The 12658-nt window shown below is 41.3% G+C and overlaps 1 protein-coding gene across 1 annotated transcript in view; it reads right to left on the bottom strand.

Annotated features, from left to right (window-relative positions):
- Positions 1-595: 595 nt before the first annotated feature.
- Positions 596-12658, bottom strand: part of LOC108942046 (glutamate receptor ionotropic, kainate 1-like) — a 35954-nt gene continuing 23891 nt past the window's right edge. The window contains exons 8-15 of the mRNA XM_018765096.2: positions 10628-10735; positions 7308-7421; positions 6337-6540; positions 5764-5987; positions 3412-3530; positions 2034-2251; positions 1129-1354; positions 596-907 (exon numbers count right to left, since the gene is read on the bottom strand). Of these exons, the coding sequence (XP_018620612.2) occupies positions 618-907; positions 1129-1354; positions 2034-2251; positions 3412-3530; positions 5764-5987; positions 6337-6540; positions 7308-7421; positions 10628-10735 (1503 nt within the window). The 3' untranslated portion in view covers positions 596-617. The remainder of the gene's footprint in view (positions 908-1128; positions 1355-2033; positions 2252-3411; positions 3531-5763; positions 5988-6336; positions 6541-7307; positions 7422-10627; positions 10736-12658) is intronic.

Raw genomic sequence — 12658 nt, 5'->3', positions numbered from 1 at the left:
CCTGATTACGCTTCTTCTGCCAAAAAATTTAAGCTTTTCCAGACAGTCAGACGTTAAGCTTCCTCTTACTGGATGTCTTTCAAACTTACAGAGTGCCACCATTGCCTGCACATTTATTGAGTTAACATATAACAATTACAGAGCAAACAACTGGTTACCTTTTTTTTTTTTACAATAACACTGTACATTTTTTGCTACCTTATTTAATTAGATGTATTAAAGTAAGAGCATCGAAACTGTAAGAAATATTCTGATAGAATATCCATCCTGTATTTCCCAATCTAAAAATAGCACTGGCACTGGAAATGGAAATGAAATTCTGTTTTATTAAAGAATATGTAACAAGTTACTTGAAAGTCAGGGTTGCCACATAATTCCGTGCAATCGGGACGGACGTTTCAGGCCATTTGACCGCTTCCGTTTTAAGGCGGTCAAATCCATCTTCAGCTCGAAAAACAGTCTGTTCGGAAGAACAGCTTGCCTCGCCAGGCCGAGAAAACTCAACCACTCATGAAAGCTGCAGAAGAGCCTGTCCTTCTGCGTTTGGTACCCACGAAATGGGCTTCACGTAGGTGTCCTCAGAGGGTTTCTATTATTCAAACACCACGAGGTTGGCATCAGAACTTGTTGTGCCACTCACACTGGGCCTCGCTCACCTGGTCAAGGTCCGCGTGCTTTCTGGACTTGTATATGAACTCCCCAATGGCCACAAACACCGAGAGCACGAGGCCAGCGGCAAGCACAATGAAGATGCCACCAATGTTCTCCACCCCAAGGGCACTGGCCTCCTTGCTGTCCTCCTCTGGGCAGCCGTTGCCCCGCCACCATTTCTCCTTCATCATGTGCAGCTTTCCCTCCTCTTGCAGCTGCAGGATAGCGATGGTCACTTTGTCTCTGTAAGGGGACCCTGGGCCAAGGAACATTTAGAAGTTCCCATTGTGAAACACCAACCTGAGGACTTTAGAAAGAGTCAATGATGCTTAAATTTAAAATTTACAGAACATGTTTTATATCAAAGACACATACAACCATTAAAGCAACAGTGACAGTAACTACATTTGGACCTAAAATCTTCTGGTGATGTGCTCAACTACGTTTACTGCTCCTGTCTCCCACAAAGTCTCTTACCAATAGGAGTGCCCACACCATAGCCCTTGGAGTCGATCAAGCCACCGATCTGGGTGAGGTTGCAGTTCCTCTGGCTGATATACTCAATGCTTGTGGACTCCATGAGGAGTGCATAGTCTGTGGTGAGAACCCGCTGGATCCCCTCGTGGTTGTTTTTCACAAGGGCAGTGTTCTTCCTGCTGCTCATGAAGGCCCACATCTTTTCATATGTTGATATTTTGGATTTCTGTATAAGAAACATTTTTTTATTTACAGGTAATGTGTCTTTGAATGTTCCAAATGATAATATAACAATGATTTATCATTGATTTTGCTTTTTTTAACAGGATTTGTGATCAACTTTTGAACTCACTGCACTCAGCCAGTTTCAGTATTAAAATACAATTCAATGAAAACTTGCATTTGTCTGTGTTTCAGTGCTCAGCAGTGGCATCTGTGTGACAGCTTTGGGCAAATCTCTCTCCCCTGATTTGATTTGCTCTGTACATCCGATGGCCCAGAGTCGAGACATACAGGGTGAGTAATGACACTCGACAGTATTTATGGACCAGGTCACCACAGAGGCTCAGTCGTGGTGACAAAAATCATCTATCTTTCAACCTGCATCAAAAATGCTATCACAGACATGATGAGAAGTCAAAGCTTATATGTTACTGAGATACTGATGAGCATATAAAGCTAGATGATGTATTGGGCCATGAGCTCCTTCAGACTGCATTGGAAATAAAGATGCTGAAGGATGTTCCTTAGAGCTGCAGCTGATGATAAGCTTCAGCCACTATGATATTTTCCTTATGTGTTGTTGTTTTGCTGTCAAATACACTGTGTACTAAGCTGTACATGGAAAACAATGAAAAAAGAGACGCATAAGAGTTGAGGAGAACTGGGGGCTGGGAGAACCATACCTTAAAAAAAGTCATAGTAGAGCCATCCCTCACGGCTCCATACTCAATTTTAGTCTGCTTTGCTAAATCATCTGCCGAATCAATCGGTGCGTCCATCCTCTCGACTGTGAGGAAGGCTGCTAAGTTGGCAGTGTAGGATGAAATGATGATGAGCGTGAAGAACCACCAGATGCCCCCGATGATGCGAGTTGAGAGCGCTTTGGGCATAACCTCAGACCCTGCAGCGACAATGGACAAAGTGGGTAGTCAGGAATCATGTTTATGATCATTATATTTCCCATATTTACTATATTACCCTGGTGAACTTCCATTGTTGTGTATAACACATTTATAACTTTTTTCTGTGTTTGTGGTACCACCAAAGTGGGGACCCCGGCCATAGGAATAAATAACAAAAACAAATTAGCAACACTTTCAGGATCAGGGACAAGGTTACAATTCTTCACACTGTTGCTTATAATATTATTTAACTAACCAAACACTAAATCACATGTTTCAAGTCTATTTCAAATTTATGTGATTCAAGTCTCTGTTTCAAGACTGTTCTATACAAACTCCCAACTATGAACTGGAATTTTCTGCTGTATTTACATTCTCAAAATAATAATAATAATAATAATAATAATAATAATAATAATTGTGTATTTTTCTTCTTCTTCTTATTCTTCTTCTTCTTATTATTATTATTATTATTATTATTATTGCTACTACTTATACTTCAGGATGCAAGTCGGAAAGAATGCAATACACCCATTTCCACACTCTGCAGTTCACTAAGGTGGCTCTCAGTGCATTTTGTATTCAATGAATTCTTGCTACAGGGCTGTTTTATCTTATCCAGATTCGGCTATCTGGTTAAGCAACTGTGCTCCAATTCAAAGGGAGATTTCTATCTGCACTTCTGCAATAAATCAAACTCGGCACTCTCTTGCCTCCCAGGACATTGTGGGAACGTTGTTGTGGCCTGAGAGCTCTGGGAGTCTTTGCACAAGCGCTCAATTAAACGCGCATGGGCAGATGTAGTCGTCCTCTGGCGAGTACTTTGTTTGCGAAAATACAATAAACATTCAACCGTGGTGTTTTGGAAAGAAGGGATTCAGTGTTTCCCACCAAGTCCTCTTCTGGAGCTTGAAATACTTAGTTTTCTACCTTAGAATGCAGTGTTTTGTAAGTGTGAAGAACATTCGACAGTGAGTTCTAGAGGTATTCGGCTTACCTGGGATTAACGTTACTGCAAGATTTAGATTTTTCTTAAATATACTGTACAGTTTAGCAATTTCCCATATTTCTAGCATTATATCAATTCCAGTTTTAAAAAAAATTTAAGGCATACTGTCACAGAAACGGTTTGAAGGACAGAGATGACCTTATGCCTTACCTTGCTGCATAAGTGCTCCGATCCCAAACCAGAAACTATTCAGCAAAGTGAAGCTGTTCTCCACTACATCTGAATCCGGGTTGCAGGGGTGAGGGTTGTACCATTCATATGGCGTAAACCTAAAATATTTGAATAGACAAAAAGTAAATTCAGACCCATAGAAATGTATGACCAATATTTACTTTCCAAACCAAAAAATTATTTTTTGGCTTGTTACCAGCACAATGTGTGCCCTCCATATACTCGTCTTGCCTATGTACTGTGAGTGGACAATAATCCTAGGTCACACACTCTCTTAATTACTCTTCTCAAGTGCTGCGCAACCAAAGGGTTGCAAGCCTAACTGGCAGAACATGGCCATTTGTTCACCAAAAAAGACACGTGAATCAGTTAATGCCTTTTCTTTTTTTGAATCTCGTAATTTTTTGCTGATGAGGCAAGAGCACAGCTTGTTGTCACCATGTCAACTCCAGGAAATGGTAAACACTAAATACAGTGTGAATTTAGCCCCTCAGTGTACTTTGAATTGTTACACTAGTTGTTAAGTGCCACTGAGTTGATGCAGACAGTAAATCAGACACAGAATGCCTCCATAATGTTTTGTCCTCCACTTGTGCCCTTAGGCTTGAAAGTGGCGCATTTACGGTAACATTAACTCCCTTCATTTGCTCAATTTATTTTTGCTTAACTTATTTTTTAATTTATATTTTCTTAACTCATGCATATACAGTACTGTGCAAAAGCTGTAGGCACTTGGGGGAAAAGCTGTAAAGTAAGAATGCTTTCAAAAATAATGCTCTTAATTAATAAACTTCCTAGAAAGCTCAGTAACCATCCATCGTCAACAACCGCTTGTCCCGAGGATGACCACCTTGTGTCTCGTTGCTATACTCACCCTTGCCATGGTGTAAAATCTGCGAGTTAAACTGCCACATCTGACGAAACATCACATTTTCAGTATGGTTGTCCCTCGCCCAGTTTTATTGCCTCTATACAGCTGTTTCTGCTTCAGTTAATCGGTGTGCCATACAAAGACCTCAAGTTCTCTATCTGGATAGCGGTTTATTACTATTTTACTTTCTTTCTTTAACGACACACAAAACCCTTACTGTAATACTGTAACTTTTTGCAAAAGGAATGCTTGGAAATCTACAATGTGCTCTTTTCCATTGACACTAATGCAGAAGACATTAAATAACCGTCTAAAACAATTTTTTTTTTGTGAAACGTCTAAGGGCCTAAGACTTTTGCACAGTACTGTAGCACCAACACAATGCCTCCTTAGACATCCAGGTGTCTGATCACCATATTAGCACTTGCATCTGTTAAAAATCACTGGCTTGCTGTATTATTGCTATGTCATTGACCATATATAGGAGGGCTCGCTGGTGGGTTGGGTTCAGCCTACGCCTGCTATGTGGTGGATTTGCGCTTCAAGCCCCGTTTGGAGTGGCTTGCGGCGGACTGACGTGCCGTCCTGGGTGTGTTTCCTCCCCTCTTTGGCCTTGCGCCCAGCGTTGCCGGGTAGGCTCTAGCTTGCTGCGACCCCACTCAGGACAAGCGGTTGTAGACATTGCGTTAAACATATTTTTGATGCTGAGACTTGATGGACAGTACACGCTTGATTTGGTAGTATGGTTGTACTTGTTCAAACAAGTGGCTGTGTACTACAAGCATCTGGAACAGGGGTGGCTGAAGCAAAGGTTTAAGGGGTATCTAGACAGTCACATATTGTTGCTGAGACAGAAAATACACCAGCCTTGGAATTGCAGTTGTATTGTTTTTTATAATGCCTACTGTAACTACATACCTCTGAGCTAATGGAAAATATGTCTTCTGCAACAATCAGGAATGTGATTGGATGGGATTTGCATTTTAATCTGCCCTCACTCAACCCCCCCACAGTGTCCTGTCCCTGTGGGGTTGATGCGGCTGGGCTTGCCAGCCACAGACAGCTGTTTGGGATGCACCCAGGCTTTCAAGCACAGTGTTTCAATTCGGGGACGATGACAGAGCAATCATTCACACTGGGTCTCAGCACACTCTCAGCACATGCTGAAGGACAGTGACAAATTGGCTCAGTGGGAAATAAACCCACACTCTTGTTCTGTCCCGATACCGGGAGGAAAAATACAACGCACAGATTTTGCTATGAACAGTTGTACATGCATAAGGAAGCCCAAATCTGTGAAAGCACTTAAGAACATATGGGGAGGATGATTTTTTTTCGTATCCAAAATTAAACTTGCAAGTGGAACTTTGCCAGTGAAAATACATATATTAACTATATTGGACTAATCTTCTGTTTAATTTCCACATTGAAACGTGACACCAGCTAAGGCTTTGTCCTACCTGGCGATGACAAACAGCACACAGCTGACACCGAGGCAGGCCAGCAACACATACATCCAGATGTCAGGGGATAGAGGGTTGAGGAAGGAGAACACCCCAGGGTTTGTGCCATTGGGTTTGTGGTACAAGATACTGATGCCCAGTGTCATGAAGGGCTTGGAGAAGTCGATCACCTTCTCCCTGACATATGTGATGGTTAGCGGAGCCACAGCCAGGTCGGCAACCTGCCATAGAGATGGGAAACAAGGGGGTAGATGGGGTTGGGTCAGAGGAGTCATTGAAATTATAAGAAGAATAATGAGAGAACATTACACAACATGCTTTTACGTCAAATCTGCTTTGCGTGCCTGACCGTGGATCCCTACCAGCACTCTTGTTTTTTCTGCAATCCATTATTTCCTCCTGTTCAGCCTTGCAATTATCCTATTTTTGCTTCAGCATTATATGTATTACCTTAAATTGTTACCACACAGTAGAAACTTCTAGCAGTTTCAAAGAAAATCCCACAGTGGCACAGACACAGAAGAATCCAGCTTCTAGCTCTTTGGTTAACAGGATCACAGCACAACTCACATGGTCGATGAGCTCCCGGACCATGCCATTCCACTCTCCTTTGTCATTCTGGGCCCCGTACTTCCCATCACCCACCAGTTTCACCTCGTATGAGAAGCCAAGTATGTTCGACAACTCTTTCAGAAGATCCAGGCAATAGCCCTCAAAGCGGTCATTGCCATACAGTGGCTTGTCTGACTTCTTATACATCACATAAGGATTTTCCTGCAAAAAATCAATTCCAAATAACAGAGCACAGTGATTTGTAGACTGTACATTTATACAAGCCAAAAATTCTGCCTAATGTGTTGAACACATAATCGGTTGCATTTACTTACTATATTTAGCTGACACTTTTCCCCAAACTCACAATGTTAAACCAGCTAACAATGACTTACCCATTTATAAACTGGGTAATTTGTTATGGAGAAATTCAGAGTAAATGCCTTGCTCAAGGGCAGTATAGCACGAGTATCAAACTCAAACCCGCAACTTTCAAATGCAAAGCAGCAGTACTAATCACTACACTACTTTCTGCCAACTACATATGTTCAGGTCACTTTATTTATCAGATGATTTTGTCCAAAGCAACTTCCAATGAACTCTATGTAGTGTTATCAGCCCACACATCTTATTCACCAAGGTGACTTACACTGCTAGATACACTACTTACAATGGGTCACTCATCCATACATCAGTGGAACACACTCTCTCTGTCACTCACACACTATGGGTGAACCTGAACAGCATGCCTTTGGACTGTGGGAGGAAACCAGAGTACTCGGAGGAAACCAACGCAGACACGGGAGAACATGCAAGCTCCACACAGACTGAATGGGGATCAAACCGCATCCTCTCACACCACCCAGGCGCTGTGAGACAGTAGCACAACTACATTAATACAAAAATACACCTAAATTACCTACACTCATCAATTAAATTAGAAGAAGTATTTATGCTTATACTGAAGATTTGATTTTATAAACCCTTACCAGAATTGTGGTGACAATGAGTGTCCTGTTCGCCATAGAGTCTGTGATGTTTGAGGACTTGTGTCCATCACTATCTGTGAAGTTAAGGCCAGTGATGGAGTTCCAGACTCCAATCTAGAATAGAATCCCATAAACCAGTTAGATGTTTCATCTGAACTATGTAATTTCTTACAAATGTTTAGAATAGACTGTACTTAAGACATCAACATCAACTGTCCAACACATTACTGAAGATGAATGAGATGGAGAAAAAAGAGCTGAGAGCCTCAATATTCAGCACAACCAAGAGGTAAAGCAAAATGACTCTCAAGTGTACGAAGTAAACTTGACAGAATAGAAAGTACAGGTACGGACAGCAGGTACAACTTGCTGATCTACCTTAAAAAATTACGAAGAGGACTGCTGATGTAATCATGAATGACCCTTCAGACAGACACTTTGTTCTCTCAGTATGAATTCTTTGTATAAAGACCAGTTTGGACTTCATAATAAATATCAAATCATATTCGATAATATCACCATGTGTAACTGGGGGATGCAGGAAAAGGTCAGATATGTGGTTGTCTGATGGTGGGTGAATGTGTGAACTGCTTCAGGAAAGGTACCTGTACTAATGAATGTAAGATTTTAAGTACATATTAGTGTATATTAAAGCTATGTTATTCACTGTTCGTTGCAATATTAATAATCATGCAAAAGAAAAAGCACAATCTTCAGTTTCTTTTTTCTTATTCTAATTTTAATGAAACTTCTTAATGTATAAATGAACATATTAGTTTAATATATGAAATTGTAACTCTAACAAGACTGCATTTTATTAGACCTAAATGTAGTGTTGCAAGAATGAGAATTAGCATAATAGTATATAAAAATTACTGTATTTTTTTCACAGTGACTCCCATACTACCGGTATATGACTCTATGTCTGGACAGACCTGTAGAAATCAGGTCAGTCCACTGGTTTTTCACAATATCTACTCAGATGTTTCCACAGTCACAAGAACAGTTGTGTGGTTATGAACACCACAAGTAATACAAAAATTTCATACTCTAAAAGAGGAAGACGAACACCTCAGGAAATCCACAGGGAGCACCAGATGGACCTTGGACAGGAATGTTATAGGGGGAATTGAAAGTAACAAGCATTGTGGTCAGTCAGCACAGAAAAAGAAGCTTTCTGTTATGAAATTTGATTGTGCTTCATTTCTTATAGCTTTTCTCATCTTAACGCTGTTTTTTTCTCAAGTTGCGGATCCTTGAGCTAAAGACAAAAGTAAGGACTGCCTCATCCAGATGTCCTACAGCTGAGTCTTTACAACTGTTATACAGACACACCGATGAGCAACAAGTTCCTCCGTTAACGATCCTTACTTGCAGGGTAATGATTATTTATTCCACTGCATATTATGCAGACTTCATGCATTTAAAACATTGTCAAAAAACTAGCACTGACAACAAATGAAAGTCTCCTAAGATGAAAAGTTTCAGTTCTATATGGTATGAAGGAAAAGAAGAGGGAAATCATAAATGTTTTGGGAATTGCAGCATCTGGCTCTTTTTAGGCTTGTTGTATTTACTATGTACATGCAGATTTTAGATAGATTTTTAGTCAAAAGTGTTCAGTATGAGTGGGGGGCACCATGCCTGCTGTGTAGCAGGTCTAGGGCTCGAGCCCCGCTTGTGTCGCAACTGGTGTCCAATCCTGGGTGTGTCCCCACCCCCCTCGGCCATGTGCCCTGCATTGCCGGGCAGGGTCAGGGCAGGTTGCTCACTGCAACCCCGCTTGGGACGAGCGGTTGCAGACATCGCTTTGCATTTTTAGTATAATCTTAATATGCTTTGTATGTTTCACACAAGGGCCCACGGTGGTGCAGCAGGCTTGGCCGGGTCCTGCTCTCTGGCAGATCTGGGGTTCGAGTCACGCTTGAGGTGCCTTGTGATGGACTAGCGTCCTGTCTTGGGTGTGTCCCCTCCAGCCCTACATCCTGTGTTGCCGGGCTGGGCTCTGGCTCGCTGCGACCCCGCTTGGGACAAGTGGCTTGAGCCAACGTGTGTGTTTCACACAATTTTTATGATCTACTACCAATTCATCTCTCCTTTATGTGTTGATCCTTTGTGGCATGGTTTGGTATCTGAGGGCATTGATAGAAAAAGTTTGACTTAAGGCCTTCAAATGTTAAGTGTTTGATTTTAGTTTTGGCTTCATTTTGCAATCCATTGCGCAATGGTGGCTGCAAGGTAATACAGCTCCAGGGAGCAGAAAATAGCTTGGCTCAAGAGCTGTATCACACACATCACTACTGCAAGCCCAGAATCAGCATTACTTATTGAATTATAAGGGCTGTCATTATGAGCCTGTGGCAATGAACAGCAGTGAAAATATATGCTATTAAAATAAAGCCCAGACATTTTTCTATAATTCTTACTAAAAGTCAGCGTGCAGGAACGGCAGTTTTATTGATGAGCAGCTGCGTGACCACAATGTGGTTTGGAAAACTGTTAGAGATGCATTCCATTAATTAGCTAGGGAGGGGAACGTCGGGGAGACATCTCTATGGTGGGGAGCAAAGAAAGAAGAAGAGCACTATTCGTCACGCAACTCCAGTCCTGCTGAACAATATCAGGAATTACTAGGGGCTCAAACAAGGCTTGAGAAGGGGGCGCCATCAGTGATGAATTAATCATTTATGAAGAAAGCCATAGAGCACACCATAAACAGGGAGATTCTGAACAGCTAACTCAAATTATTTTAGCAGGAGAAAGGCTTTTCTTCTAATGTGATTTGAGCCGCCGTTGGTGGTCATGAATCAGCCTCGCTGAGACAAGTGCCAGGCGGAATCATCAGGACGATAACGAAACAGGTTGTTTTCACATCCCATTTCTATCCAAGGGCAGGAGGAGAGGGAAGATACAGAAAATGGATTTTTATGGTTTTGAGGTGACGCAAATGCCACAAGCTTGATTATGGGGCCCATTGTACAAACCTTTTTCCACCCTCTACTTAGGCGTCTAGTGCCATCGACAATCTTATGAAATAAAGGGGAAAAACAGTACATGAAAAAAGCAAAATTAAGCCATAGATCATTAAATGAGCCATGCTGCATTTGAATATCAAGAGCACAATGACAGAATTAGTTATTAGTACATTAGCATTCATTGCATTATAATGTACAAATCTAAAGTTTCCTTTGACCTATCACATGTTGCAACGACAGAACAGTGAGAAATGATGCTCACTGGTATGGCAAGTGTAACCACCACAGCAATAATAAATGAGAGGCCTCAAAAAGGTTTGCAAACCACATTTAAAAGGTACTCACCTTTACCACGCCATCTTCCTTGAGACAGATGACATCTAGATCAAACTCTTTCCGTAAGCCGTCTGTTTTGTTTATTATTATTCGTCCAGTCAGCCCGTCTAACTGAGCCTGAAGTTAGGGGCAAACAGGAAGAAATTAATTTTTGTCTTATGTCCGTGACTGCGTACAGATGGCAAACACCATCAGAAGAACACGACTTCATTGATTTTGACATAGAAACAGGTTCAATCCACATTATGAGCGAAATATAGAGATAAATAGGTAAACAGAAAGTAAATGTGATGCCTTTAATGTTTGATACCTGCTGATTTGTAGCTATATTTGAGTGAAGACAATTCCAGTGAGTGAAATTATTCTTTGTTATTTAATTTCATTAGATGGTACATGATGTATGGATGGTACATGAAGCATACTGCAAAGTTCTTTTTTCTTACTTTCAAATGGTACCTACAGCTACGTCCCATCCATTCTGTTGAATTACGCTTATAAGTAAACCAGAGAGAAGTGATGTTACCAAAGTCTTTTTATTTTATACTTTTCCGGAACCTCTTTGTTTATGGGCTGTTAGGAAGGTACTGGAGGAAAAGAACTATTCTCCTTGCCAGTGAGGCTCAGCACATCTCTCTGCTTCTTGCAAGCATGATGGCAGCATGGGCACTCAGGAGTGAAAGCAGTCTATACTGTCAAGAAGCATGGGTTATTTTCCCCTACCAGACTCTCAAATACAATGAAAACAATGAGCTCCAAAAAAACTTTGTGCCCCAGTCCATCAGAAGGGCTCTACTCTGTCCTGCCATGCAAGACAACGTTAACTGTGCAGCCCAGAGTATTTCAGGCATACAATTCTGCCACTGGGCAATGGTCAAAGGTGGAAACAAAAATAAACCTAAAATAGAAGGGGAATAAAGGTAAATGTAGAGATCTCTGATGCTTTTTAGCTTTGTGTGTATCTCTTCCAATGATTTTACTGATGAATAAAAGTGCCAGAGGGATCAACATGACGGGCTAGGAAATGGCATTAAGAAAACATATCGTTCTTGAAGAAAATGATAAATATGCGTGACTCCCCTTTTTAAAAAAGCAATTGGGTTATGGACTGGTATGAAAGTGAAAAGGGATGTATGATTTCATTATCCATCCATCCATCCATCCATCCATCCATCCATTTTCTTGACTGCTTGTCCTTTAGGGTCGGGGTGGCAGTAGGGAGAGCAGAGAAGCCCAGGCATCCCTGTGCCTTGCAACTCCCTCCAGCTCAACCCAGGGGATCCCCAGCCGCTCCCAGGCCAACTGGGAGATATAATCTCTCCAGCAGGTCCTGCGTCGACCACGGGGTCTCGTCCCAGTTGGTCGTGCCTGGTATACCTCCAAAGGGAGGCGCCCAGGGGGCATCCTTACTAGATGCCCGAACCACCTCAACTGGCTCCTCTCAATGTGGAGGATTTCATTAGAAATATAAATATTTGCTCTTGGATGAGTCCTTTCATGGTAGTTTGTTAATAATTCTAAAAATAAATAATTAATAAAATAGTTTTCCACTGCCTTATGAAGGTAATGTGTTCCTGAAAAATGCTACGTGAGGTGGGATCTCATAACTCCAAGATGTAATTATCATCAGTTTCAATGGTAAATGTTGTTATGGATTCCTGAGTTCACACATCTGACATACAGTGTTTACCTTTCAACCTTTACTGCAAAAAAAAAAAAACAGTAAAAACAAATTCTGCTGGGCTGTGTGACTCCACGTGGCTGCACGTGTGTGTTATGTTGCTCTGCTGTATAGATGGGTGAATGTCTGTAGGGAGTTTCATGCACTATAATTAATACTGTAAGTCACCTAAAATAAAGGAATCAGCAAAATATTAGAAAATCATCATTGTACGTCACTTTGAAGAAAAACGTATACAAAATAAATAAATTCAAATGTTTGTCTCATGCTGCTCAGCAGCTGGAAGATATGTGAAATCCAAACTCGGTTATCGGAAAATCGACAAAATGCCTCATAAGTTAAAGTGGGGGTATTAAATGGAA

Source organism: Scleropages formosus, chromosome 10, assembly GCF_900964775.1.
Source record: "Scleropages formosus chromosome 10, fSclFor1.1, whole genome shotgun sequence".
Lineage (NCBI taxonomy): Eukaryota > Metazoa > Chordata > Actinopteri > Osteoglossiformes > Osteoglossidae > Scleropages > Scleropages formosus.
This window is presented reverse-complemented; position numbering and strand designations above follow the sequence as displayed.